The sequence below is a fragment of the Salvia splendens genome, chromosome 11 (genome assembly GCF_004379255.2).
Source record: "Salvia splendens isolate huo1 chromosome 11, SspV2, whole genome shotgun sequence".
Lineage (NCBI taxonomy): Eukaryota > Viridiplantae > Streptophyta > Magnoliopsida > Lamiales > Lamiaceae > Salvia > Salvia splendens.
In genome coordinates, this window is record NC_056042.1 from 21,592,048 (window position 1) to 21,620,005 (window position 27,958).

Here is a 27,958-nt window from a genome sequence, read left to right on the forward strand (position 1 = left end):
TTTTAGACTCTAGATATTAATCCTTTTGTGTTTTTATTAGCAATGGTTATTGAATTTCTGATTATATATTGTAGTTGGTAATTGGATTGGATTCAACTTAATTATATTGGTTTTTTCTGGTCTTATTATATATCGATTGAATTTTTAGAGCCAAAATTTTCATCTTTCCTCAAGGGTTCAGGCTTATTTTGTATTTATTTTGTTTTTATAAAATTTTATTTTCTCTTTCATAAATTTAGTGCTAATATTTATGTTTGTGCACGTTTGTGATAGGTTGTATATTGTGAAATTAAAGAACATAATGTTTCATCTTACATATTTAGATGCATTATGTTTGGCAACAAAAAAAATTAAAAAAGTAAAGAACTGGATAGATAATTGCTTGATCATTAGCATCAACTAGAAATTGAAAAAAATCTTACTTTTTGATTTTTTTCAAACTGAATTGAAAAATAAAAAAATCGAATTGAATTTAAAATTTTGATTTTGTTGGACATTCAGTTTTTAGATTTTATGCTCATCCCTACTTTTTTATAGGTCGGGAGTCCTAATCCAACCTCACTAATACTAATATTAAGTGAAATTATTTTCCATTTACTGCACAATATCAATCTAATACTAATACTATTAAGTAAAATTATTTTCCATTTATCACACAATATCAATCCTATCTATCATTACAACTGGACAATCCTATCTATAATTAAAACTGGAGTATCTATTTATACCATAGATTCAAAAAATTTAATCTCTCACTGTTTGTTAATGAAAAAAAACAAAATATCAAAAACAGATTCTTATATTTATGTTTACAAAATGGTGATTTCCACTCTACCATTGCCGTCACTCACAAAGTTTTCGCCTCTATACTCTGCCCATCAACATTCTAAAAGAAAATGATATTCATTGTCCCTAAAAATTATCACTTATTTCCATTTTTATTTATTTTAAAAATTTTGTCACATTTTATATTTATCATTTTTTTAAAATATCCTACATTTCACTAACTCATTCTTACTCATATTTTATTATAAAACTAATATACTCTTACGTTCTACTATAAATGAACCATTTTTCTTTTTGAGATATCCAAATCTAAATGATACGAACATTTTTAAAAATAATAATATCTCTCTACTTTTTCACTCTCTTTTACTTTATTTTTTTCTCTTAACATACACAAAATAACACTATATAAAATTTTGTGTCAAAATAGAAATACTCCACTTAGAATGAGACGAAATGAGTATATAAAAGTAGGATACATATTTCAATAATTTTTTCAATGACTTTCCATCATATTTGTAAAATCCCTGATCAAAAGATGACAAATTTTTAGAAAAGGGACTATAACATATATACAAGGAGAGAACAAACAACTCAATTAAATTAAAACAACATAAAAAGATGCTCAATTACGATGCAGTGCCCACACCCTTTGTTCTACTTTCTCTTTCCCAACACTTATTGTATTTTCTCCTACACTTTTCCTCATTCTTCCTTACAAATTTAAACAGAAAATAGAAAACAGACTTTTTTTGGCTGAGATTTCAACTTGCTGTCTTCCCACCCTTCCTCACAACACAGCCCAATTTTTGATTCTTTACTAAAAAAACTCGCGTTTATTTTGTTCAAGATTCTGTTTTTCTGTGATATTTCGCACCTATGCGAAGTGGGTTCTGAAAGGAAAAACAGAGGGCTCGATTTCAGGGGAAAGAATCTATGGCAACTGCTGTGGAAGATGCGGTGGAATATTCGTTCGCGGTGGAATATCACGGCCCTCCGATCACCCGCGAGCTGCCGCGCGCCGTCCCCATCAATGTGGATCGGATTCCGGTGGCCTCCGTCGTCTCCCCGCTCCCCTTTTCCGGCAGCTTGTCTCTGCCGGTGGTGCACCCTATCGGCATGAAACTAACCAAGGATTTGAAATTGAGCTCCGTTTCTCCGACTTCGGTGATTGCTTTGGTCAATGAGGTGAGTGAGGGCTCTTACAATAAAGACACTGATACTAGTAGCGTTTCTCCTAATAATGCATCGCTGCAAAGTGAAATTGAAACTGAAAATCCTAATCTTAATGACATATCTGGTGAATTGAGTAGCGATTTCGAGTGTTGCAATCGTGGTGATGTGTTGAGTGGAGTTGGTGTTGGTGGGGTTGGGAGCTCAGAGTTAGGGTCTTCGAATGCTTGTAAGGAGAGCTTGGATTTCAACGAGTCGAATAGAACGGATTGGGAGTCGAATGAGTCGGTTTTGAGCGGGCGTTATCTTTCGTCTAGGGTTGGGAATCGAGATTCTGGCGGTGGGGATGGGAGGCGAGCGTCGCTGGTGACGTTTCGTGATATTGAGTCGGACGATGAGGATGTTAACGAGGAGTACAAGCGTTCTAAGCCTGAGGTTGTCGATATGAGGAAAGAGCCTGCGGGGAAGGTCAGGAAAGGAGCATGCTATCGGTGCATGAAAGGGAGCCGGTTCACGGAGAAGGAGGTGTGCATGGTTTGTGATGCTAAGTATTGTGCTAATTGTGTGCTTAGAGCAATGGGGTCGATGCCGGAGGGTAGGAAGTGTGTGAGTTGCATTGGCTACCCCATTAGTGAATCGAAGCGTGTCTCTTTGGGAAAATGCTCGAGAATGCTCAAGCGATTGCTTAATGATCTGGAGGTTAAGCAGGTGATGAAAACTGAGAAATTTTGTGAGGTGAATCAGTTGCCGCCTGAGTATATCTGTGTAAATGGTGTGCCGCTATATAATGATGAGCTTGTCATGCTCCAGAGCTGTCCTAATCCGCCGAAGAAGCTGAAGCCAGGAAACTATTGGTATGACAAAGTATCAGGTCTTTGGGGAAAGGTGAGCTGTAAATTGTGATAACCTTAATTTAGTAACTTCATTTTCAGATTGCTCACGAGGCTGGTAGTGTTTTGAATTTTGCAGGAAGGGCAGAAGCCCTTACAAATTATTAGTCCGCATCTCAATGTTGGGGGTCCTATTAAAGCAGACGCTAGCAACGGGAACACCCAAGTTTACATAAATGGTCGTGAGATCACCAAAGTGGAATTGCGCATGTTAAAGGTTGGCATTTAATTGCTCATATGTGCATATTTGGAAACCCCTCTTTAAACAGTTTTTTAATAATACGTGTCTTTGTATTTTATATAGTTAGCAGGAGTTCAATGTGCTGGAAATCCACATTTTTGGGTGAATGAAGATGGTTCATACCAAGAGGAGGGACAGAACAATACAAAAGGCTTTATATGGGGAAAGGTTTGGTTCTGCTAAATCTAATTTGTATTTCATTTTGCCCTCCGGGGGAATAATATCGTGGCTCATTTTTTCTTCTTCATACGTCGTCTTTCCCCCACCTCATTAATGCTACTATTCAGGCTGGAACAAAGCTGCTTTGTGCTGTTCTTTCTCTCCCAGTTCCCTCTAAATCATCTTATACTTGTGGAGAACAAATATCTAGCTCAGATTATCTCGAGCAGAGAGCGATTAAGAAGCTTCTTCTGATTGGATATAGCGGATCTGGAACAAGTACCATTTTTAAACAGGTAGCTTTGAAGATTCGCTCTGCATTTATTCCACTTTATAACACAAGCTCTGAGCATATTGTTGGATGGACAGAATAATATGTAGTATTAGTGCTAACACCTTTTCTTCATGTTTCCTTTGTTTTATAAACTTCCCCTTTTCACAAGTCTAATGGAAATGCAGGTCTCTAACATATGGATGCAAGCCCTTGTCTTAATATTTTTAGTTTATGGTACCTTTTATCTGGGTTTATTTTGGAATTATGGACTCATTATAACGGCTGTTTACCCACAGTATATGTATGTTTCGTTTCGGCTAAAACGACTCTTAGAAAAATGCGAAAACTTTGTTTTCTTTTCTGTACCCCATCTAGTTCTTAGCACAAAATGCCACATTTTTGGAAAAATTTGTAGCTACTCTCTCCGTCCACAAAAAATAGTCCCATTTGTGGACGGCACAAGTTTTAATGAGAAATTGGTAAAATAAGAGGAGGAGAAAAAGTAGGTAAGTAAAGAGAGATTGAGAGAAAAAGTGGGTAAAGTATGAGAGAGAAACTTTACATATTTAGAAATAGGACTATTTTTTGTGGACATCCCAAAATGGCAAAACGAGACTATTTTTCGTTGATGAAGGGCGTATTTGAATGACAATGCTTGATTATGGTGTTGAAAGAAAAGATCTGGCAACATTTAATTATCCGTGACTTTTTAATCTTCATTTTATGTTATGTCATGATTGATTTCCGTATCAATGTTGCCGAAAATTTAGATGCATGAGTTTTTGCTAGGATGAAAAAAATTTAACATTTTAAATTTAACAAGTCTAATTTTGTTGAATTAGGCTAGAATTCTTTATAAAGACATACCCTTTTCCGAGGATGAGCGGGAACACATTAAATTAATCATCCAGAGCCATGTGTATAGCTATATTGGGATACTGCTTGAGGGCCGTGAACGATTTGAAGAAGAAAGTTTGAATGAATTGGGGCAAAATCAGTCTTGTGGAACAACTCTTGCAGGTATGTTCCATCTGATATTCAGTTTCCTCATTTGTTAAATGTAAGTAAAAATATCATTGTTAGGTTGCATTTGGGATTCTATTGTATATAAAGTAAATAAGCTCAAGTATCCTTTTTTCCTCTCTTAGAGTTCTGTGTGCCAGAGCTTATAAACTCTCCAAGTTTCTTGGTAGTTGAAATAGAACAAGATATTAAAGCTGTAAAATCTAGCTATTTAAAAATGTATCTTCTCCGTGCCTATTTTGTAAAAACCATTAAGTCAATTTCCCAATATAAAACAACGAGACAATGTGATATGGAGTGAAAGGCAGTTGACACAAAAATAATGAAAACCAAGCAAAAAGTGAAAATAAGAACTGAATTAATATCAAAAGAAGAACAATCCAACGAAGAGGCCCAAGATAATTCTCCGAAGAGGCCCAAGACAATCCTCCGAGGAGGCCTAAGGTTGATACTGTCCTAAAATACTTTATTCTAGCTTTGAAACTAAACAAGGAAACAAATGAAAGCAAATTGATAACAAATCAAAGCACATCCTAATCATTATCAGTCAAGATAATGATGGACAATTGTAACATATCACAATGGATCCCCCAATTGATATGTTACAATTGATATCACAATATACTCTTCCTTTTCTTGAATCCTATAAATAAATAAATTTGCAGATATGAACCCAGGTTTCTCTATAATAAATTATGGTAACTCTTAGATTAGCATAGCTAATTAATATTTTTAAATATAATAACTAAATTGAAATTTTTTAGTAGCCAAATATGCAGTTTCCTCCAATTTTTGTTTCCATTAAGATTTTTGTTTTCATCCTCAAAGATTCTCCTATTCCTCTCTAACCACAATGACCTAGGGCAAGAACTTTGATTCCCCATTATATTCGTCTACATGCGCGATTATTTTATGAAAAATAATTACCAAACCCTTTTTCGGCAGTTGATACACATTAAACATTTACCAGGAAGGGATGCATGATACATATTTTTGAAGAGTCAAGCATATCCGATTCAAACACGAATGAATATCACAATGAGCTTATGGAGTGAATCTTTCCCAACAAAAAATGCTGATTTGTAACTAACAGATTGAATGACTACTCTATTTCATGGCATTATATTTAAATAGCTGAAGCTATTGAAACAACAAATATGAAAGCAACTCAAAAATAATTAAACTAAACTAATCAAGCAGATATTCAATAAAAGGTTACTCAAGGATTAGCTGTCACTCTTCAATCTGTGATAGCCTTGAATTTTTATTTGCCCCTACTCATGTAAACCTTATCTGTATCATATTGTCTCCCAGATTCACTAACCAGGAGCACCTTCATTATCATATATAACGAAGAACATTCTTTGTGACCTGATTCTGAAGTTTTTACTGATTCATTTCCATGTATTCAGTCACAACTAATGTATTATATGTAGATGTAATCTTTTCCCCCTATCTTTTGGTTTATTGCAGGGCATGATGATGCCAATGGTGAAGAGACTCCATATTCAATTTGTCCCCGACTGAAGGCATTTTCAGATTGGCTACTTAAAATCAATGCATCGGGAACTCTGGAAGAAATATTCCCTGCTGCTAGTCGGGAATATGCGCCACTAGTTCAGGAGTTGTGTAGTAGTGCTGCTTTCCAGGCAACTTACAAACGAAGACATGAATTGGAAAGTCTCCCCAGTGTTTCAAGCCACTTCCTAGAGCAGGCAAGATATTTTACCACCATATATGTCGATCTGTATAAGTATATTGAGCACCAAATAAATATTAAAAAAAAACTACAAAGTTGTATGTGGATGGCTGTGTTTATTTATGGATGTTCATGTAAAGGGTACTGAACTAATAGTCTAATCACAGTCGTATGTGGAAGGGATGATTAGGTGGCATTTGACTTTAATGTCTTCAAAAGAATAAAAAATAGAAGCATAAAGATTATTATGAGGAGAACATGAACCCTTAATTTTTTGTACTTTTTGTACCATGAGGAGAATGACTATACCTATGATTATTCTTTTGGGTTCCTCTACTTTTTTTGTTCCAAAAAATATTTAAGTGTGTTTATAGTTGTGATGTTCAGATTGTAAACATCATGTTGGCCGCTGAAAGGAAGAAATTTTTTTCACATTCTGAAGGATTTTGAATATTGCACTTTCAGTTGTTAATGAATTTTGCTTTGCCTAGTCCTGACTGATAGCCACTCTTAGAAAAGAAAATGTAATCTTACTTTTTAAGTTTAAATAGGGTGAAATATTCGCCTGTAAAGAAGTAGGTAAATGGTAAAACTTAATTGCACTGTTAGATAACAAGCTGCGTTTGTGTATTAACTATGATTTTGTGTCTAACTGTATCTCCATTTGAACTTTTTCCTCTCGATTGACTGTTTGCCTGATCCTTTATTGTTTTTCCAGGCTGTTGAAATAGTGAAACCAGATTACAGACCATCTGATTTGGATATCCTCTATGCTGAACATGTTACTTCGTCCAATGGGCTGGCATGCGTTGAGTTTTCTTTCCCTGAGCCAGTATATGATGGTGATGCGGACTGTGGGGATATGCATGATTCCGTGCTCAGGTTAATTCTGCTCCCCAAACCTTAAACGTTGAGAATTTCTTAGCTTTGATTGTTTATAGAATATCTTTGAATGCGTCATTTTGTTTCTTTTTGAAATGGTTAAGAACACATGTAAAAGAAAATTATGTGGGTGCATGAGGTCAAGGTCTTGGGTTCAAGTCCACCATGTTGTGGCCTTTTAAGTTTCTATTTATTGGATACAAAACGAAGAAAATTATGTGTAATTTCCTGAGGCCCCTTCAGGATCCAGCAACTTTGTGCCTCATTCTCTATTGCTTGCTTGATTGGATTAGGTGAAATAATTGTGATTTGTGCATTCATTGACTCGGTTTCTATTTATTGATCACAGATATCAGCTAATCAGGATGCAGGCGAAAGGCTTTGGAGAAAACTGCAAGTGGCTGGAGATGCTTGAAGATGTTCGGATCGTTATATTTTGTGTCTCTCTAAGTGACTATGATCAGTTTGCTCTTGATGGTGACGGAAACAGAGTGAACAAGATGATGTTGAGCAAAAAGTTGTTTGAGAACATGGTCACTCACCCAACGTTTGATCAGATGGAGTTCCTTCTCCTCTTAAACAAATTCGACTCGTTTGAGGAGAAGGTCGAGCAAGTTCCTCTGACTACATGTGAGTGGTTTGATGATTTCCACCCGGTGATCAGTCGTAACCGCTCCAACAGCAACAACGCAAATCATCCAACCCTGGGGCAGTTGGGTTTTCACTATGTCGCCGTGAAGTTCAAAAGGCTGTACGTGTCCCTAACAGGCAGAAAGCTGTATGCATCGGCGGTGAAGGCTCTGGAGCCTGTGAGTGTAGACGCAGCGCTGAAATATGCAAGAGAGGTATTGAACTGGGATGAGGAGAGGCCGAATGGTTGCCTGAGTGAATATTCGATTTATAGCACGGATGCAAGCTCGTTTTCTCATTGAGAATATCTCCCATGCCTGTTGTACAGAATTCACATTTAGATTTTGATCCTACTCTGATAGAGATTACATATTCCATTTTCATTTTTTTAGGTGATTTGTGTGAATTCATGATAGATTGATAGGTAGTGTTAGTACAAATGTAAAATTCCATAACTGAAAGCTACTTGTATGAGTTTGTTCAGTTACTAAGAATGCTTATTTTAAAGATAAAAAATAACATCATGTGATTAAAGTAGCTAGGCGGTGGTTGGAGAAGTTTTCTACACCAAAATTCATTTTTGGTGCATGGTTGGAGATGGTCTTAGTTATTGAAAGCGTTACCAATTTACTGAGTTCGAGGCAGGAACTGAGGCTGAAAATGGTGACTTGGAGAGTGGAATTTCCAACGATGTGGAAGTTGAGTAGCTTCATTTCGAGGATGTCGTTGTCGTTGATGAACTTGAACCAGCCGTCGATGATGTGGAAATCACCGTTGATTTTCTTGATCTTGACTGTCCATGACGTCGTCGCCGGTTTCGTTATCAGGTGAACAATCGCAGAAAACTTAACTATTTTCTCTATATCCCCGGAACTAAGAACTTTTCTTTGGGATTAATAACTTAGTTTTGTAGAGGGAAATGAATAAAGATGGTGTTTTGTGTAGTAGTAAATGTGTAAGAGATCTCGTTTAGTGTTGAGTTTTTATTTCATCTTTTTAGTGTCCTATACAACTGCTTGAAAATTTGAAAAAGGATTTAAACTTAACATAATAGAAATTCTTTCATTTTTAGTCCATTACATAAAAATAGAAATTTTCTATTTTAAGAAATAGATCTCACAATCCACTAGCATTAATTCCACTACTTTTTCTCATCCACTCTCTTATTTTACATTTTTTCATCTCATTTCTCTTACTTTATCAATTTTATATTAAAACCAGTGTCGTTTCCAAAGTTCTTGTTTGGAAACGGATGTAGTACAATTTTTTCAGCATTTTGTACATTGAACTTAGGGTATTTACATACAACACTTTGCAAATTTGAAAATATACTTAAACTATATTCCAATTTTTTCAGCATTATGTAATGTGTAAGTCGTTTTAGAAATATAAAAATTACAATTTATTGTAACTTTTTCATCGGAACATATGCAATTGAGATTTCGTTAGAATCCTCATAAAATTACCTTTAATTTGATATTCCCTCCGTCTTATCATAAGTAATTAACTTTTCATTCTAGATTGTCCCACTATAAGTGATTGATTTCTTTTTTTGGCAAAAGCAACACATTTTGTTTTCTATCTTTTACTTTATTCTCTCTTTTTTACTTTATCCACTTTACATTTCTCTTACTTTTTCTTCTCTCGTACTCCCTCCGTCCCTGAAAATTTGTTACTTATTTCTTTTTTCGTCCATCCCTAAAAATTTGTCACCTTTCACTTTTTTACCATTTTTTGTAGTGGACCATGTTAAAGTTTGTATATTAGAAATCACCTTTCGAGTGATTGAATACTGTAAAAACTCTTATTTTATTTTCCAATGGATGCAACAGACTATTTTTGTCATAATATTGTTATGTTTTACATTTAATGGATGCTTATTGTATGTTTAAATGTATAAGTAACTTAACAAAGTGTAAGTCTTTGTTTTAGTAGACCGGTTGTGGGCGTCGTCCACTTTAAAATAACACGGTCAGTTCCGAACAAAGAAAAACAAGAATTTCACAACCTAGATAGGCCTAGACTACCTATCGTGAAAGGTTGCAATGCCAGTCCGCATATTTCTAAGCCTTACTGAAATAAGATGACATTGCTGTGGTATAGCATTGAATTGGATCTAACAGCAAGACGAGTCTTTATGCTATCTACTGAAAGACGAGGTCTTGATAATTATTTATTTCTTAATCAATGTACGTTAGCATTCAGCATACGATATTGATTATGCACTACTTTGACTTACCAAATGGTGCAGGTTTTTCACAACCCAATAATCCTGGTATATTAGGTAGTGGTGATTAATATCTAGCGGTGCTAGGATTGCTATTATATTGAATCGTGCGCGAGGTGAGTCTCGTTTGATAACGTCCTCAAGAGGAGCTCGAAACAAGGCTTTATTATTCGGAACCTAACTAGTTGGAGTTTGATTACTCTATGAATAATAAATAAGCGTTTATTGCTAAGTCCACTCTTAGAATTAATAAGATGTTAATACATTAAGTTCATAGCAGACACTAATTAATTCATGGACGTTTCTATCTTAAGTGCGGGAAATGAACGACAAACAATGGAAACCCGAATTACTTATAATTTCATATTTGGATAGGCAGTGCAATATTACTTCTGTAGTGGCTGCTCGTAATATTCCAATAATAGTTTGTATTAAATTGTGGGTTCGATTTAATTAGTAAAAAGCTAATTGGGGGAGACCATACTCAAAACCCTCCATAGATCCCTGACTGGGCCCAATATGTGACTTAATATATATAGGAGAATAAATGACATAGAAAATACACTTAATTTTATTCCTAATTTTCGTCCCTCTCTCCTACACTGTGAGGGACGAAATTTTTCCTTTAGCTCTCCTCATGAGATAGAATTTCTGTCTTATTTATTTAAGTCCCGATATCCTGGTAAGATCAGCCCACACTGATATCAGCATATAGTCCGGGAACCAGTCAGAAGATCCGTGGCCTAGCACTCAACATCATCACGTGGAGAAGGCGCAAACTATCTTCGATTCTTTGGAGAATCCCCAAGGTAAAATGGCTAATCCGTAGAAAACATGTTTTAGGTTTCAATTACACTAAAACATGATTTAATTCAAGTTATGAGCATGATATATGAGATAATTACGCAAATAGAATTTGTCTAAATAATCTGCTACATAGATTAGAATTATTATGTAATTGATTTATGTACGCTTCCGCTACCAGCCCCTTCAGACCTCACACTCCATTAACTCATTCTCACTCACATTTTATTTTAAATCCAATATATAAAAGTAGGACACACATGTCACTAACTTTTTCAACCCACTTTCTATACATTTCTTAAAATTTGTGCCGAATCAAATGTTGCCAAATTTTAAGGGACGGAGGGAGTACTTTATTCTCTTCAATTAATTCAATAAATATAATTTTCTTAAAAACTGTGCTCAAAAGAAACTACTCCTAGTAGGACGTAGGTAGTATATGATAAGTGAAAAATAATTTAAATAAGAAAGTATATATTTTAATTTATGGGTTTTTTTTTAGATTTTTAAGTACTAATTTTGATTCCCTAATTTACTCTTTCTATATAAAATACTCTATCCGTTCCATAGTAGTGGAGATATTTCTTTTTGGCATGGAGATTAAGAAAAATGTGTGTAATGTATTAAATAAAAAGATAATAAAGTATGTGAGAGGGAAAAGTAGAGAGAAGAAAGTAAGAGAGAAAAGTAAGTGAGAAGAAATATGTTGACTTTTACTAAAAAGGGAAATTACTTCACTGTTATGGAACGCACCAAAATGACAAAATGACTCTACTACTAAATAACGGAGGGAGTAAATCATACTCCCTCCGTCCACGAAAAATAGGACATATTGTGAATGACACAGGTTTTAATGTGGAATTGGTAAAGTAAGAGAGAAGGGAAAAAAGTAAGAGAGAAGTAGTGTTAGTGGAATGTGAGACCCATATAATTAATAAGAGAAAAAAGTAAGAGAGAAAGGAAAAAAGTAAGAGAGAAGTAGTGTTAGTGGAATGTAGGGTCTATATTATTAGTAAGAGAGAGGGAAAAAAGTAAGAAAGAAGTTGTTGAAAACTTTCCTTTTATAAATGCACTCTATTTTTTGTGGACAACAAAAAATGACAAATGTGCTTTATTTTTTGTGGACGGATGAAGTATAAATATGCTACATGATTCCGTTTAAGCGGTTGATCATCCTAATGTAATGAATCTAGTTTAGTCTTATTTCTAATATAAAAATGATTTTTGGTATCTCGATTCCCTATTTCATAACCTTTATTTATTTTCTTCAAACGCAAATTTACTAAATAGGATTATTAATAATTTTCTTCGAATGTCGTTTTTTCTTATCTTCATAGAATATGTTGAGCTGGGCTGATGCTACAGTACACGTGTGTATTGTTGTCATTTCTGTAGTTAAACTACTTTGCACCAAAAATTACAAGCAAATAGCAAAACATGGTGAGATTGCATGCATCATTCACGACAAAAGTAGTTGTCAGTTAAAACTACATCACAACAGACACCTCAAAACCAAAACCACTGCACCATAAATAGGTTGTTGTCATGTCAGTAACTACGTTGTACGACGCTTTCTCAATCGACTAGCAATACCTCCCACCTCTGCTGTTGTGTCTGCACGGATCGCACCTCCCAACTGCGGCTCTTTGCGCCTCTTTCTCAACCTCCCACCAATACTATCTGGTGCTGGTTCATAGCGCCCTCGTTTCTTGGTCGGTTTTGGACTCGTTTCTGATCCAGCAATGCACTTGATGTCCGGAATAGGCTCCTTTTTCTCAATCTCATCGGCACTAGCATCGGCTATTGCCTCATCATTCAATGGCTCTGTACCATTTATGCATGCTGTACCAGCCACAGGTATAGTTTCTTTATCGTCGTCACATCCAGCAGAATCTTCTTCAACTTCGGGATTCAATTGATGTTCAACTTGATCCTTTGCCAAAGCTTCAGGCAAAGGTTCTGAACATTCGTGGCCAGGTTCTAAAAGATCGCCTTCTTCACCAGTTACCTCAAAGTCTGTAAAGGGCAGCGATCTCTTTGCAGAAACTGGAACCTTGCTGCCAACATTGGTCTCTTTATCTGTATCTGCACGCCGTGTTTGGACAAGATAGTGTGCCACTGACTTGTAGCCAAGATTTGCAATCTGAAAAAGGTAAAAAGTTAATGTCCGCTTTCAATGCTGTTTGTGAAAAGTGTATAATAGGAAACAAGTCGACTTGAGTTTGTGCATTTACCTTCTTGTACATCATCCCGGTAGGAGGCCACCCTTTTCCTTGCCGGCACAAACTGCAGTTACAAATTCCACGACAAACCGGGCAGATCCAGTCAGGATTTGCTTTTGCTTCGATCACATTTTCCCCATACCTGCAATAGAACGGTTGCCCTTGATAAAATAATCTATACTTGTAATGATATATGACTGGTTTCACTGCCACAACACTCTGTTTGTCGGTATGGAAACTATATGTTTTACTTAGATGTTAGAATAGACGCAACGTAGAAAGCATTTGTACGTAAAAACTTATAAAGAGCTTTGTGACATATAACGACTGATTTTTTTTACTGGTTAATGACATAGGAAGAAGAAGATTAACCCGTTTAAACCCCATGGAATACAAAAGATATACACCTCTCCACTCAACATATTCTGCATACCTCATGTACAAGCAATCTCCACAGAACTGTCCCTGGACCATGTTGCAGCTGCTGCAATGCGTACGCTGACCAAGAGTCTTTTGCCTGCACATTAGGGGCTCTTTTCAGCATTGAGAAACACCGAAAAACAATCAAACACATCACCAAATAAGAAATACGCATCACATCAAGTAATAAAAGGTAAAACTGCTTTTCTTTTCAAAAGTTGTGTGGGGAGCAAACATAGAATCATAGTAACTAGTACAACAACAAATCATCACAGTAGTCAAAAAGTTATGACAGAGAAATTAATGAATAAAGAGGCAGCAGTGGAAAGGAAGTATTGGCAACCTGCATTGATGGCAAGTTTTGCCATTGATGGGATCATAAATTCTCTTGCCATCTTTTCCATATCCATCAACAAAAAGAGTCCAGCTCATTTCAGTGCTTCCCAGCAATTTGTCATGCTCCTCAGTGTAAACTTCAGGCCTCGACCCCTCCTCTCTCCATTCCTTCACTGATTTCTCCTTTTTCCCCATGTCTATTTCGCAGTAAGTAACAGGCGTAGAGCTTTGCAGCCTATGTAAAAAAAATCAGATCACAAATATTTTTATATATTCCACATTTCAGCATTCAGTTATACAAGTAAATAGAATAAGCAATTAGCTCCAATCGTACTCCAAAACTAATTCAATTTTTAGTTTTTGAGTTAAAATACCTATTTTTAGGTTTACATAAAACAAAACCAAAATTGAGCATAGTGTAAATGGTTGGAGATGCTCTTGAGAAAGTACCTAGAAGAGCGGCGGGTGGGGCCGGCAGGGGAGGGAGGCAGCGGATTGTAAAGGCGATTAGCTTTGCGGTAAGATCTGACGGGAGAGGGTTTGAGTTGCTGAGAGAGGGAGAAAATCCCGAGCTTCTGCATTCTCTCGCGATTCTCTCTGATTCGTTCCTCTCTGCACAGTTCATAATCGAAAATCTCGGAGCCACGCCGATCATCTTCTTCCTGCTGCATCTGTTCCTGTTGGGGAATGTCTAGGTTTTCCGGCGCCGGATTTGTGAGAGCCACCATTTCAAATTACAATTGAATTTTGAAATGGAGTTGAGTTTTGCAACGGTCATATTAATAGCGTAGCATAGCATAGCATAGCTGCTTCGAGACGAGGGAAATTTAAGCGTCGCGTCACTCGATACCTTTTGCCTAAAATTGGGACACCATTCATCCAACTTACTTACGACTGTTTTTTCCATTTTTTTGGGATGATTAATTCATTTCCAATTTTTATCAGTTTTATAAGACTTGAAAATAAAATATTAAACTCTAGTTTATTTATTTATTTATTTATTTATTTTAATGATCATATTTGTGTAAAATCAATAGATACTCAAAATAGCGTTGATTAATAGAGACATTTCTTTTTTTACGGAGATTAAAAATAATGTTTTAAGTGGATGGTGAATAAAATAAGAGAAACAGATAGAGAATATAGTAAAAGAGTAAATGACTGAACTATATTGAAATTTCTCAATATAGAATAATGTTCAATTAATATGGAATAGAGAAAATAATTAAAATAAAATATAATTTTTTTATTGATACAAGTGGTTTTGATCATTAACAAAATATTGTTTATCAAAAGAGAGAGTCCAGACAAATTCAAAATTTGTTATTTAATACTAGTACTTTATTTTAAGTCTTATGGCCAGGATTAGAGATGTCGGGCCGGGCCAGACAGACCTAGCTGGGCCTGGTGGGGCCCGGCGGTATTTGAGTCCAGCCCAATCCAGGCTCATGTCCGGACCCAGTTAATAAGCGGGCCGGACCGACTTGGCTGGGCTGGGCCAAGTTCAAAATTTTTATTGTACTAATCAAACAATATTAATCTCTACTTGAATAAACAATATTAATCTATACTTGAATAGTATTATAATACTAATGATGTATAAATACATATTCCTACAAAATAAGGAATCAAGATTTTACATGAAGTTTTATATATTCCCACAAATTTTGTATATTATATTTATAGATTACACACGCATAAATATATAATCCCACAAATTTAGGAATCATAATACTATAATTATGAAACTATTTTTAATGGAGATAAATCCATAAAAAAACTAATATCTATAATTATGCAAATCAATTAACAATTAATATTTATTATTATGCAAATCAAAATGGAAATAAATTTGTTATAAGTTTTGATTTAGGTTGATAAGTTGAATTAGTTGATTATTTTGCATAATTTCATTAATAAAATCTATGATTATCATGAAAATATACAAATACATATAAAAATCCAATCAATTCATACTCATATACATATATTATATACATATAAATAACTAATCAATCATTATATTTATGGAACTATATTTGATAGAGATAAATCATTGACAACTTATCTCTATAATTATGCAAATCAAAATTATTATAATACAATCAATTCTAGGATGCACTATTTTTTTTAAAAGTCAATAACTAATCTATGTAATTATAGAAAATAAATATACAAATATAATACTCCATAAGAGCATCCACTATAAGGTGGACACTTCCAATAGCCCTGCCACTTTTTTTGTCCACGGCCACTTCTTATTTATCCGCGCCCACAAAAAAAAGTGTCTGCAGCAATAGTGGACACTTTTTTTAGCCACTTTTCATTTTATTTTATTTTTTATATATTTTAATTCAATTCTAATTAAAATTATCGGAATGTAAATAATTTAAAAAAAGTATTGGGACCAAATATTAGTTGTATTACGGAAACGGTAAAATTATACAACGAACATTTAAAAAAAATACAAATAAAACCTCCTCCACCGTCTACTTGGTGGCGGAGTCCGATTCCGCCTCCTCTTCTCCGCCCCTCTCCCCCGCTGCCGCTCGCCGCCCCCTGGCGCTGCCCCAGCCCCAGACAACCCCAGCTGATCCTTGATCCGACATATGAGCGCGTAGTATATATCCTTGGTGATCGGGTCGGTTGCGGTCTCGTAGAAACAGCAGTTTTCTTGCAGTTGTTTCATCAACTGCACATCAAGGTTCCTCTGCAAGACCTCGTGGGGACCAGTGCCCACGGAGTGCGGTTTAGGGGCGGGCTGCGAGATGCGCGATCTAGACGCGGCTGACGAGTGGCGGGAGGAATTTGCAGCCACTCTAGCGCCTCGGATAGAGGAATGTTGGCCCGGAGGGCGTGGGTGCCTAGAGTGTGTAGCGGAGGGCTCTTCCGTTTGGGCGTCGTTGAGGTTGATTGATTGCGAGCCACTACCGCCGCTATAGTCCCCGGCTATGTTGTGTCTAGTTCGTTTCGCCCCAGGACCTCTCCCGCTCTCCTCCTCACAGATGGCCTTGAATTTCGGGCAGTTCTCAAGAACGAGATACTCCTATCAGGAGTTGAACTTCGACCAGTCTTCCATGTTGAATTGGGACATAGACAACGCCTTCACGTCAGCTTCGCTTCGGTCACTTTCAGTAGTGAGCAGGTTGTTCTCGTATATGCCCGCAAACCTCTTGGTGGATCTCAGAATCCTAGACCACTTTTTGCGGAGCTGTTCTGGGTCACGTCGTTTGGCACCTCTCGGCTTGAACTCGTTGTATGCTAACAGGACGCGCTTCCAAAAGCTCGGCTCGGTCTAATCGATGCCCACTATGGGGTCCGATGTGACGGCATCCCATGCCCTCGCCACAGCAATGGACTCTGCTTTGGTGTAGTGCGTGGACCATTTACCGTCGGGCCTCGTTGCCTCGCCGCCCTCACTGGCGCCGCTGACCTCGCCGCCACCACCACTGCCGCTACCGCCTCCTCCCCTGCCACCGTTGCTTCCACCCGCCCCACCGAACCCGCTGACACTCGTCGGAACGGGCGTATCCACACGGGCTGGCGGAGTATCCGGTAATCCCGGACTCAAACAACCCATCATCTGCTCTAGTGCGAATCTATTTGCATCGGTGAAAGGAGATTGACTGGATTGGAAAGGGGTCTCCGGTTGCGGTTGGTTAAGAGCGTCCATGCTGGGTCTGTAATCTCCAAATGCCGAGCGACCCAAATTCCTCTGAATAGGGGGAGTTTGACTCGATCCCCACGGCTGGGAAGGAGGATAGTCGCCATATCCCGATTTGTCAGAGCCGGGTGATTCGTCGTTTCCACCGTGTATTTTTAGAGAGTGAAAATTTTGAGAGTGGATGAATGGATGGAGTGTGTAGTGTGTGTGTGGAGGAGAGGTATTTATAATAAAATTTTCACAAATAATTTAAAAAAAAAGTGTCAGGCCTCTGCTGGCGCCGATGACCGGCTTGGCGAAGCACGCCCGGCGCGTCCTCGGTGCCTTCTCGCCGATGGGCCTTCCGCCCCAAAAAATGCGTCCGCCTCGGGGCGGACGCTTCCCATGCTATAGGTAGGCGCGGCGACGGCGGTTCGTGGGCGGCCGGTGCGCTGCCCCTACAGTGGATGGTCTAATGATGCTTCTAATAATAAATTAACTAGGGGATATAGTTATTGGAAGAATTGATGATTTGATCTGGTGAGCAACAAATTTGAGCAACTCTTGTGAGCGCCTGCTCCACGTCAGACTTTTCCTTATTTTCACTTTAACCATCTCCTTCCTTCTTCACTTATTCTTTTTCAATTAACAGTTCTGACTCTTCCGACGTTACTCTCACCATTTTTTTCTTCAATTGACAAATCCTGCACCACAGTTCCGATGTAACTCTCAGTCGTTCTCGTCCATTTCTTTTATCTCTTCAAAAATTTACTGTCAGTTCCTCTTCTCAAAAGTATAATCTCAACGAGAATATAGATTTAATTTTTTCGGCATCAACTTCTTCTTTTTCTTCTTCCCATCGAATTATTAAAATTCCCCGCACATTGAATATCCTAATTTTGTTCTATATATTGGTCTGCTCATCGCCCATATTTGTCGAATATCCCTAATTTTGATTTTTTTTGTCATGGTTGTTGAGAAACTAGAATCGGCATATAGAGATTATTATTTTGAATATCTCCACAAATAATGGAAAACTTGAATAAGTGATTGATAATCATGCCCCAAATATACCACAAGAATTAGCGATGTTGGGGAAGTTTAATTCCAGAGATTAGAAAGCAAGAACAAAAAATCAGATAGTGAGAAAAATTGCAGTGCACAAACACGGAGCTATTGTGAGGAAATTGTTGAATCGGCGGAAAACAGAAAAAGGATAAACAGTTCAAGGAAACTATCTGTAGGAGAATCAACGGAGAAAGAAGGAAAATATCTTAAGTAGAAGGTGTTAGTTGAAAATTGACTACGATACAAAGATACACTAATCGGGCATAATACAATCCAATGAAGAATGGAGAAATTAAACGGAAATAAACTGAATTGAAATTACAAAGAAGAATTCGAAATAATAAATCGTCAAGATGTAAGTCGAGTCGAGGAGTTTTCTTTCCGCAAGACGAGATACCCCTGGCAGTGCTCTCGGTTTGGCGTGTCGTCCCCAAAGATAAAACGACTTCGTCTCTAAAGTAGCAGCACCACTAGCAGCAGAGCTCCGGCGAATGGGAGTAAGGCGGGGGCAGAGCTTCGACGTGAAGATTATGCAGAGAGGGAGAGAACGTGTATGCAAGAATGCTTGAGTTTGTTGTCTACTGAATGCAATGGATGCATGCCTATTTATAGGCTAAGTCCACCTGCAGGGGTTGCTGGGGTCAACAGACATAATGTCTGTCATCAAGGCCATAGACAGTAACCGCCGGGGTTACTGACTGGTGAACTAGTCGTTGGGAGCTGAAGAGACACGATGCATCTTGACACACTACACGACAAGATACACCATGGACCGTCGGGGTCCATCGGGGACCTTTTGTCTCCCGTTATGCGTCGGGGTCCAGCGGGGACCTTTTGTCTCCCGTTATGCGTCGGGGTCCAGCGGGGACCTGACGTGGACCGGGACCACCTTGAGTCGGGGTCCCTCGGGGATAGCGTGGAGTTTGAGGTGGTCTAAAAGGAACAACCGGGCTTGAACCACGCTCAACGACCAGCTCCAAAGAACAGCCCAAAGACCACCTAAAGACCAATTGCCAAGGCACAAGGCACACGGCGCCCGGTGCACGGGGCAAGGGTCACGGTGCGCGGCTAACGGTGGCGCCCGTGTCGGCTCTGTCACCCATCTTATTCCACGATAATTATTACACATAATAATTCATCTTATTAAATACTTCATCAAAGAAGTTTATCATCCCCGATGTGGGATAATTAACACTTAGTTAATTAATCCCTTTCGTTTTTCTCCTAGCTCATTTCTAGCTTTATTGTGACTAACTTTAATATATTATTTCTCACTCACCGGGAATCGGATTTGAGAAAATGAATATGCTACGGTCATCTACTCGGAACGTAGATCGACGCTATTGCATTTAATTTCACAAAATTAAATGTCTTTTAACATTTATTATTAGTCAAAGTCGTTTGACCAAGCACGATTCTAATAGAAGGAAGGAAAATATATGAAGGAGAATTGGAACTGTGGTGCAGGATTTGTCAATTGAAGAAAAAAGGGTAGAAGTAAGTAACATCGAAACTGTTAATTGAAAAAGAGTGGGTGGAGAAGGAATGAGATGATGAAAGAGAAAATAAGGAAAAGTCTGACGTGGAGCCGGCACTCACAAGAGTAGCTCAAATTTGTTGCTCAAAAGAACAATTCTCTAGTTATTGGATATGTTATTATGTATGAATAATATCCAATCTTCACTCATGTACATGATAAATATATACACGTAATATACACGCACGTAAGGTTGATATAAGTATATGCATAAATAACTCTATTGAAAGAACTAATAGTACAAAATTAAGTGCATAAGTTATATTCTGCCGTGCCAGGGCTCGGACCAGTCCTGGGCCTGGGTTTGTAAAAAGGCCCAATTGGAGCCCGATTAATCTAGCGGGGACCTTTTGTCTCCCGTTATGCGTCGGGGTCCAGCGGGGACCTGACGTGGACCGGGACCACCTTGAGTCGGGGTCCCTCGGGGATAGCGTGGAGTTTGAGGTGGTCTAAAAGGAACAACCGGGCTTGAACCACGCTCAACGACCAGCTCCAAAGAACAACCCAAAGACCACCTAAAGACCAATTGCCAAGGCACAAGGCACACGGCGCCCGGTGCACGGGGCAAGGGTCACGGTGCGCGGCTAACGGTGGCGCCCGTGTCGGCTCTGTCACCCATCTTATTCCACGATAATTATTACACATAATAATTCATCTTATTAAATACTTCATCAAAGAAGTTTATCATCCCCGATGTGGGATAATTAACACTTAGTTAATTAATCCCTTTCGTTTTTCTCCTAGCTCATTTCTAGCTTTATTGTGACTAACTTTAATATATTATTTCTCACTCACCGGGAATCGGATTTGAGAAAATGAATATGCTACGGTCATCTACTCGGAACGTAGATCGACGCTATTGCATTTAATTTCACAAAATTAAATGTCTTTTAACATTTATTATTAGTCAAAGTCGTTTGACCAAGCACGATTCTAATAGAAGGAAGGAAAATATATGAAGGAGAATTGGAACTGTGGTGCAGGATTTGTCAATTGAAGAAAAAAGGGTAGAAGTAAGTAACATCGAAACTGTTAATTGAAAAAGAGTGGGTGGAGAAGGAAGGAGATGATGAAAGAGAAAATAAGGAAAAGTCTGACGTGGAGCCGGCACTCACAAGAGTAGCTCAAATTTGTTGCTCAAAAGAACAATTCTCTAGTTATTGGATATGTTATTATGTATGAATAATATCCAATCTTCACTCATGTACATGATAAATATATACACGTAATATACACGCACGTAAGGTTGATATAAGTATATGCATAAATAACTCTATTGAAAGAACTAATAGTACAAAATTAAGTGCATAAGTTATATTCTGCCGTGCCAGGGCTCGGACCAGTCCTGGGCCTGGGTTTGTAAAAAGGCCCAATTGGAGCCCGATTAATCTACTGAGCCCAGCCTAAGCCTAGGCCTAAGCATTTGACATCTCTAGCCAGGATGATATTGGCTATGACAAAATTTCATAATTCCAATTACTCCATCCCATAAAAAACTACCATATTTTCTTAAAATCTGCGCCAGTAAAAAATGGAACTTTTATTAGGAATCAGAGGGAGTATATTATTTCAGCTGGTTCTTTTTATGATGGAAAATACTTGTGACTCAAAACCATGTATTGCAAGTTCGGATGAAAAAAGCCATCCTCTCTCTGAAGCAAGTCAATTGATTAGATATGCAAATAGATATAGATATGCAAACTCCATCTGACATCTCTAGCCATGATGATATTGGCTATGAAAAAATTTCATAATTCCAATTACTCCATCCGTCCCATAAAAAAATACTCCCTCCGTCCCTCTGTAGTAGAGGCATCTCTTTTCGGCACGGGATTTAAGAAAAATTGTTTTAAATGAGTTAAGTAAAAGGAGAATAAAGTAGAAAGGAAAAAGGTAGAGAGATGAAGATGGAGTAAAGTATTTTTTGCCAAAAAAGGAACTGACTCACAAAGAATACGACTCAGCTACAGAGGGACGGAAGGAGTACCGTATTTTCTTAAAATCCGTGCAGGTAAAAAATGGGACTTTTATTAGGAATCAGAGGGAGTATATTGTTTCAACTGGTTCTTTTTATGATGGGAAATACTTGTGACTCAAAACCATGTATTGCAAGTTCGGATGAAAAAAGTCATCCTCTCTCCGAAGCAAGTCAATTGATTAGATATGCAAATAGAAATAGAGATCTTACTTTTTATCCTAAATTTTGAAACTTAATGTTAAATTATTATTTGGTGAGAGTGTAATTAATTATGACCAGATTTAAACTAAGCTTGTTTTTTAATGGTGAAACTTTTATTATGTACTAGCTTATAACGATCTTTGTCGTATGTCTGTTGTTGCAATGTAATTGTCACGAATCACGATGATCTTATCGTTAGTTTATCATTAAAAACTATCCATTAATCTAATGTTATATTCGTTATTAGCTAAAATAATAATACCGATTTAAATTAAGAACTATCCATTAATCTAATATTTTTATGGCAAAACTTTTATTTTCATAATTTACAATTATATTTGTTGTCTCTTTGTTGTTGCACAATAGTTATCACTACAATCTTTATCGTTAGTTGACATTCGTCAAATATTTAATAAATACCAGTAGCTTTTGAAATTATATGTGAATTTATTATTTGGTGATAGAATAATTTTGTGACTTACATCGTTCTTTGTCGTCTATTGGCCGTTAGAACAATATTATATGTAACATCGATCATTGTCGTTAGTTGACAGTTATATTCATTATTTGTCGTTAAAGTAACAACAATATTTGTCGTTGGTTGTCGTCGAACAATTATTTTCTGAAATTAATTTAACATAAATTTTAAAAAATTATGTTAAATTGATTTTTCGATAAAAAGTATTGCTGCGGTATAAAGTTGAAATAACCTTATTTTATTAATGCTAAAACTCAATTAAATAACTTATTGTATACTTCATCCGTCCACAATAAGAGTCACATTTTGCCATTTCGGCCCGTCCCACATTCATATTACACTCATATTTCTTTATAAAATTAATACTCCATCTATTCACGAAAAATATTTTTTCATTTTGCTCCGTCCATCAAAATTAGTTTATCACTCAGAATGGTTGCCAAACCTATCTTAATTAATAAAGGGATAGTGGCCCCTAATATCATGGAACTTTCAAAAAGTTGCGTTTTTTTCCCACGAACTTTCAACTTGACAAATAATATCACGATCTTTACCTGAGTTTTTTATTTCCCACCCGCGAAAATATTTCGGCTATATTAATGGATTGAATAACAATTTTGGAGGGTATGCTTAAAAAAAACTATCTTCAAAAGATTGAAGAACTTGAAGCTCTCAAAGTCGTTGTCAAGAAAATTATGAAAAAAATCTGTATCATGATATTATTTTTCAGGAATTTTTCGCTGGCGGAAAATAACAAACTCGGGTAAAGTTCGTGATATTATTTGTCTAGTTAAAAGTTCATGGGAAAAACCAAACTTTTTGAAAATTTCATGATACTAGGGGCCAATGTCGTCTATGAAGGGGTTGGCAGCGGAAGCGTACGTTCTCACGGATCACATGAAATTCTGATCTATTTAGCAGATTATTTAGACAAATTCTATTCGCATAATTTTCACATGTATCATTCTATTCGCACAAACAATCCTTAAAACACGCTTGCTGCGGAGTTAGCCAATTTACCTCGTTGATTCACTGAATAATCGAAGATGGCTCGCGTCTTCTCCACGTGAAGATCTTGAGTACTAAACCACAGATCTTCTGACTGGTTCCCGGACTGTAATCTGATATCAGTGTGGGATGATCTTACCAGAATACTAGGACTCAAATAAAGAAGACGGAAACTGTTCACGGAGGGAGCTGAAAATCGTCCCTCTTCAAGACAGAGAGGGGGACGAAAATTGTGATGGAAAAATGTGTCTTTTCTGTCTCCTTTATTATCCTATTTATATTAAGTCACATATTGGGCCCAGTCAGAGATCTATGGAAGAATTTGGATATGACCTTCCCCAATTAGCTTTTTACTAATTAAATTGAACCCACAATTTAATATAAGCTTATATTGGAATATTACGAGCAGCGACTACAGAAGTAATATTGCACTGCCCATGCAATTCCGAAATTACAAGTATTCCGGGTTTCCATTTATTTGCCATCTATTTCCCGTGCTTAAGATAGAAACATCCATTAATTAATCAATGTCTGTTATGGACTTAATTAATTAACATATTATTATCTCCAAGAGTGGACTTAGCAAGAAACACTTATTTATTATTCATAGAGTAATCAAACTCCAACTAGCTAGGTTCCGAATAATAAAACCTTGTTTCGAACTCCTCTTGTGGACATTATCAAACGAGACTCACCTCGCGCACGATTCAATATAATAGCAATCCTAGCACCGCTAGATATTAATCACCACTACCCAATATACCAGGATTCTTGGGTTGCAAAAAACCCGCACCTTTTGGTAAGTCAAAGTAGTGCATAATCAATACCGTATGCTCAATGCTAACGTACAATGATTAAGAAATTAATTATCAAGACCTCGTCTTTCAGTAGATAGCATAAAGACTCGTCTTGCTGTTAGATCCATTCAGTGCTATACCACATCAATGTCATCTTATTTCAGTAATGTCACGACCGCACTTCCTAAGGATAAAAAACACGGTGGGTCGCGACTAATGGGGGAATTAAGAAGCGGGGAAGAAGGGGAAAACAATCAAAGGGTTCGACATGTAGATCAAAAGGTGAAACTTTATTACCAGATAATAGTTGAAATCACGAAGTATCAAGTTCATATGAAAATAATCCAACAGAATACAGAAACATCAGAGTTTTAAAACTTGGCATAGCGGAAGCATTTGAGAGTTGGCTACTACTATGTATGAAGACACAATAGCAACCGGAACATTTATTGAATACTGTCTTCGTCCAAATACTCAACATCCTCCGTCCCCCCGTCCACGCTCAACCTGCACATAGGGAAACATATGCAGGGGCTGAGTACTTGATGCACTCAGTGAACTCATGCCCAAAATACATTTCATCAATAAAGTTATGTCAAGCCACCGTTGAGTGAAACTCGGGTTTTACGTTAAAAATGCCGAGAAACACTAAAATCATTTCCATAAAAAAGGTGCATGCGCATGCAACATCATCGTCATCCTCCATCATGTACCGTATCTGAACCATCATGTGAAACGAGAATGTGGCCACAAACTCAATCACTGGACCGGCCGACCACAAAGGACGGCTCACGATCCTCATCAGTGCACTAGTCTGAGTAGGGACTCACTCCCTAATCAGACCCGAATTCGTTAACCATCAAAGTCTGGTAGAACATTATTCTAGTAGACAATCAGATAGGCAATTTCAAAACATAAAACACGGCATGACATACTATTTAAAACCTCCCTTATTTCACCATAAACATATCAATTTCAAATAAAAAGTTTAAGTAATAAAGCCCACCTCAAAAGCTTAGTAATTTTCTTAACAAACTTCTTGATCCGACTTTAACGAGCGTGCGAACCACCTTTTGAGAAAAATTAAAGTACACATCAATCTCAAGAAAGAAAACATTTAGAATTCATGCACTCTAATTAAAGTCTTTTATCTCGTTTTCTCGGTTTTTATGCATTCTCGATTATTCGGCAGCCGCCCAAGGCATCGCCAGTCGGCCGCTTACACTAATACTTCCTCCGTTGGCTCCTCGTATTTTCGGTGACGTCGAAATAACTTTCCAAAAATTATTCAAGCGCATAATTAAATTATCGCAACTATTTCTCTTCGCCATTATTTTTATTTCGCACTTGGGATAATATTATTCGTCTTTCGAATTATTCTGGAAATTAATTAAATCATTCTTTACGATTAAATTATCGGTCCAACGTTTAATTATTTACCCACCTTATATTTCCAATTTAAAAGCCCCAAATAAAACAATACTCTAATTTAAATTGAGACCTAGCCCAATAGATTGGCCCAAGATTAATTAAAAAGGTCCAAATCTTTAAGTCCACATCTTCCCCATCCCCATCCCCATCGTAACTCCCTCTTCTCCAAAACTTCACATTTGAGAATTTCCTTATTGGGGACAAAACCCAGCGGCGCCTCCCTCCGTCTCCCATCCCTCTCAAAGATTGAGTCGCCGCCTCCGCCAACTTCCTTCCCGTCGCCGGCCGCTGCTCACCACCCAATCAATGGCCCCAAATCCGCCGAGGGACCCGACGCGTCGACGGTGCCGCCGCTGCAGCTCGCCGTCGCTCGCTGTTCGCGGCCGCCGCTGCTGCTCCGTCACCGATTCGTCCTCGGCGTCCTACCACCTTCGCCGTCAGTCGTCACTGCTGGAGCGGAGGCAACCCAGCCGCCGGAGCAGTCACCCCCTGCTATCGCAGAGAGGTCCAGCCGCCGGACAGACACCGCGCAGGCCCGATCAACTCCGAACAGCCCCGAAACGTCCCGAAGCTAAGTTCTCGTACTCAAATTATGTTCTTTCCGCATTCGATTAACTACGGTGATGTTCGTTAGTTGATTGTTGATTTTCTTGTTTGGTTTTATGTGATGCGAATGCTATGAACGAATGCTAACAGTTCATGATTCGAAAAAGGGGAAAAAATTATACCTTGCGACGTAAACTTGGGTGTTGAAACAAAATGGACGCAACTTCTTCCTCCTCCCCTTCTCTCGGCTCTCTCTCGGTTATTTCTCTCTCTCACAAATCTTTTTTTTTTTTTCTTGGAAATGTTGAAGTGAAAGGGTAAGAGAGGAGATAAATGAAGGATCTTGATGTATTAATTTGTGTGACTTTTGATTTTAGAATTGAAGGTGGAAGAGGGAAGGTGAAGGAGTTGGAAACATGGAGAGTCTCCATGTGAGAGGACCGGCCGAGAAAGGAGGAAAAAGAAAGAAAAGAAAGGAAGAAAAGTGTTGGGCTTGCTCCCACATTTTTTTGAAAGAATTGGGCTCAAAATAATTTATTTTGTTGTAAATCATTCAAGCCCAACTATATATATTTGTCAGCATTTTTCTATTTTCCATGGCCCAAAGCCATTTTGTAAAATAACACATTGGACTTTCTCTATATTTATTTGGATCAGCCCTAAGTTCTTATTTTTTTGTTCGTTTCCTTTCGTTTAGACAAATTATTATTTGTCTCGTAGTAACTTGATGTTATTCCAAGTACTATAAAAAGTACGGGCGTTACAAGTAAGGCTTAGAAATATGCGGACTGACATTGCAACCTCTCACGATAGGTAATCTAGGCCTATCTAGGTTGTGAAATTCTTATTTTTCTTTGTTCAGAACTGACCGTGTTACCTTAAAGTGGACGACGCCCACAACCGGTCTACTAAAACAAAGACTTAGACTTTGTTACGTTGCTTATACATTTAAATATGCCATAAACATCCATTAAATGTAAAACATAACAACATTATGACAAAAGTAATCTGTTTCATTCCTTTGAAAAATAACATATAGAGTTTTACAGTATTCAATCACTCGAAATGTGATTTCTAGTATACAAACTCTAACAGTCTAAGGCATGCCAAACATGTAATTTTAAATAAATATAAAACTAAATAGTTTATAAGTGTCTGAAATTAAACAGAAAATAAATTGAATTGGTAAAACAAATGAAAACCAAAATAAGTTAAACTGAATTGATAGTATTTTAATTTCTTTTCTTTTTATAAATTGTGAAAATGACCAATTAAATCTAATTTATTTAATTTCTTTTTATCTATCTAATTCGAAACCCATACTAATAAATTATTTATTTATCACTTCTTTAACATTTCCATTCTTAAAATATGCAAAGAGTCATAAATTTTTTTATCTTTCACTTAACATTTCCATTCTTAAAATATGCAAAGAGTCATAAATTTTTCTTTCTTCACTTAACATTTCCATTCTTAAAATATGCAAAGAGTCGTAAATTATTTTT

At 37.3% G+C, this 27,958-nt stretch overlaps 2 protein-coding genes and 1 long non-coding RNA gene across 3 annotated transcripts; 2 read left to right on the forward strand and 1 right to left on the reverse strand.

Annotated features, from left to right (window-relative positions):
* The first annotated feature begins 1,408 nt into the window (after positions 1-1,408).
* On the forward strand, positions 1,409-8,294 carry LOC121756251 (extra-large guanine nucleotide-binding protein 1-like). The gene is made up of 8 exons (XM_042151750.1): positions 1,409-2,844; positions 2,929-3,066; positions 3,154-3,258; positions 3,378-3,545; positions 4,366-4,543; positions 6,020-6,261; positions 6,964-7,127; positions 7,477-8,294. The coding sequence occupies exons 1-8, from the start codon at positions 1,723-1,725 to the stop codon at positions 8,057-8,059; spliced, it is 2,700 nt and encodes an 899-aa protein (XP_042007684.1). The 5' UTR covers positions 1,409-1,722; the 3' UTR covers positions 8,060-8,294.
* Positions 8,295-12,205: 3,911 nt separating this feature from the next.
* LOC121754197 (cell division cycle-associated protein 7-like) lies at positions 12,206-14,598 on the reverse strand. The gene is made up of 5 exons (XM_042149567.1): positions 14,217-14,598; positions 13,774-14,001; positions 13,444-13,527; positions 13,023-13,152; positions 12,206-12,931 (listed from the first exon to the last, which is right to left on the reverse strand). The coding sequence occupies exons 1-5, from the start codon at positions 14,492-14,494 to the stop codon at positions 12,344-12,346; spliced, it is 1,308 nt and encodes a 435-aa protein (XP_042005501.1). The 5' UTR covers positions 14,495-14,598; the 3' UTR covers positions 12,206-12,343.
* Positions 14,599-26,065: 11,467 nt separating this feature from the next.
* On the forward strand, positions 26,066-27,127 carry LOC121754277. Its single transcript, XR_006040569.1, has 2 exons — positions 26,066-26,711; positions 26,831-27,127. It is a non-coding gene; the product is annotated as an uncharacterized LOC121754277 (long non-coding RNA).
* Positions 27,128-27,958: the final 831 nt, after the last annotated feature.

Bases quoted from the DNA above. Each gene is read 5' to 3' on its own strand.
- LOC121756251 (XM_042151750.1), top strand. From the start codon at position 1,723: ATGGCAACTGCTGTGGAAGATGCGGTGGAATATTCGTTCGCGGTGGAA. The intron at 3,259-3,377 runs GTTTGGTTCTGC...GCTACTATTCAG, and splicing joins AAGGCTTTATATGGGGAAAG to GCTGGAACAAAGCTGCTTTG. The intron at 7,128-7,476 runs GTTAATTCTGCT...TATTGATCACAG, and splicing joins ATGCATGATTCCGTGCTCAG to ATATCAGCTAATCAGGATGC.
- LOC121754197 (XM_042149567.1), bottom strand. From the start codon at position 14,494: ATGGTGGCTCTCACAAATCCGGCGCCGGAAAACCTAGACATTCCCCAA. The intron at 14,002-14,216 runs GTACTTTCTCAA...TTTTTTACATAG, and splicing joins CCCACCCGCCGCTCTTCTAG to GCTGCAAAGCTCTACGCCTG. The intron at 13,528-13,773 runs GTTGCCAATACT...CCTAATGTGCAG, and splicing joins AAAACTTGCCATCAATGCAG to GCAAAAGACTCTTGGTCAGC.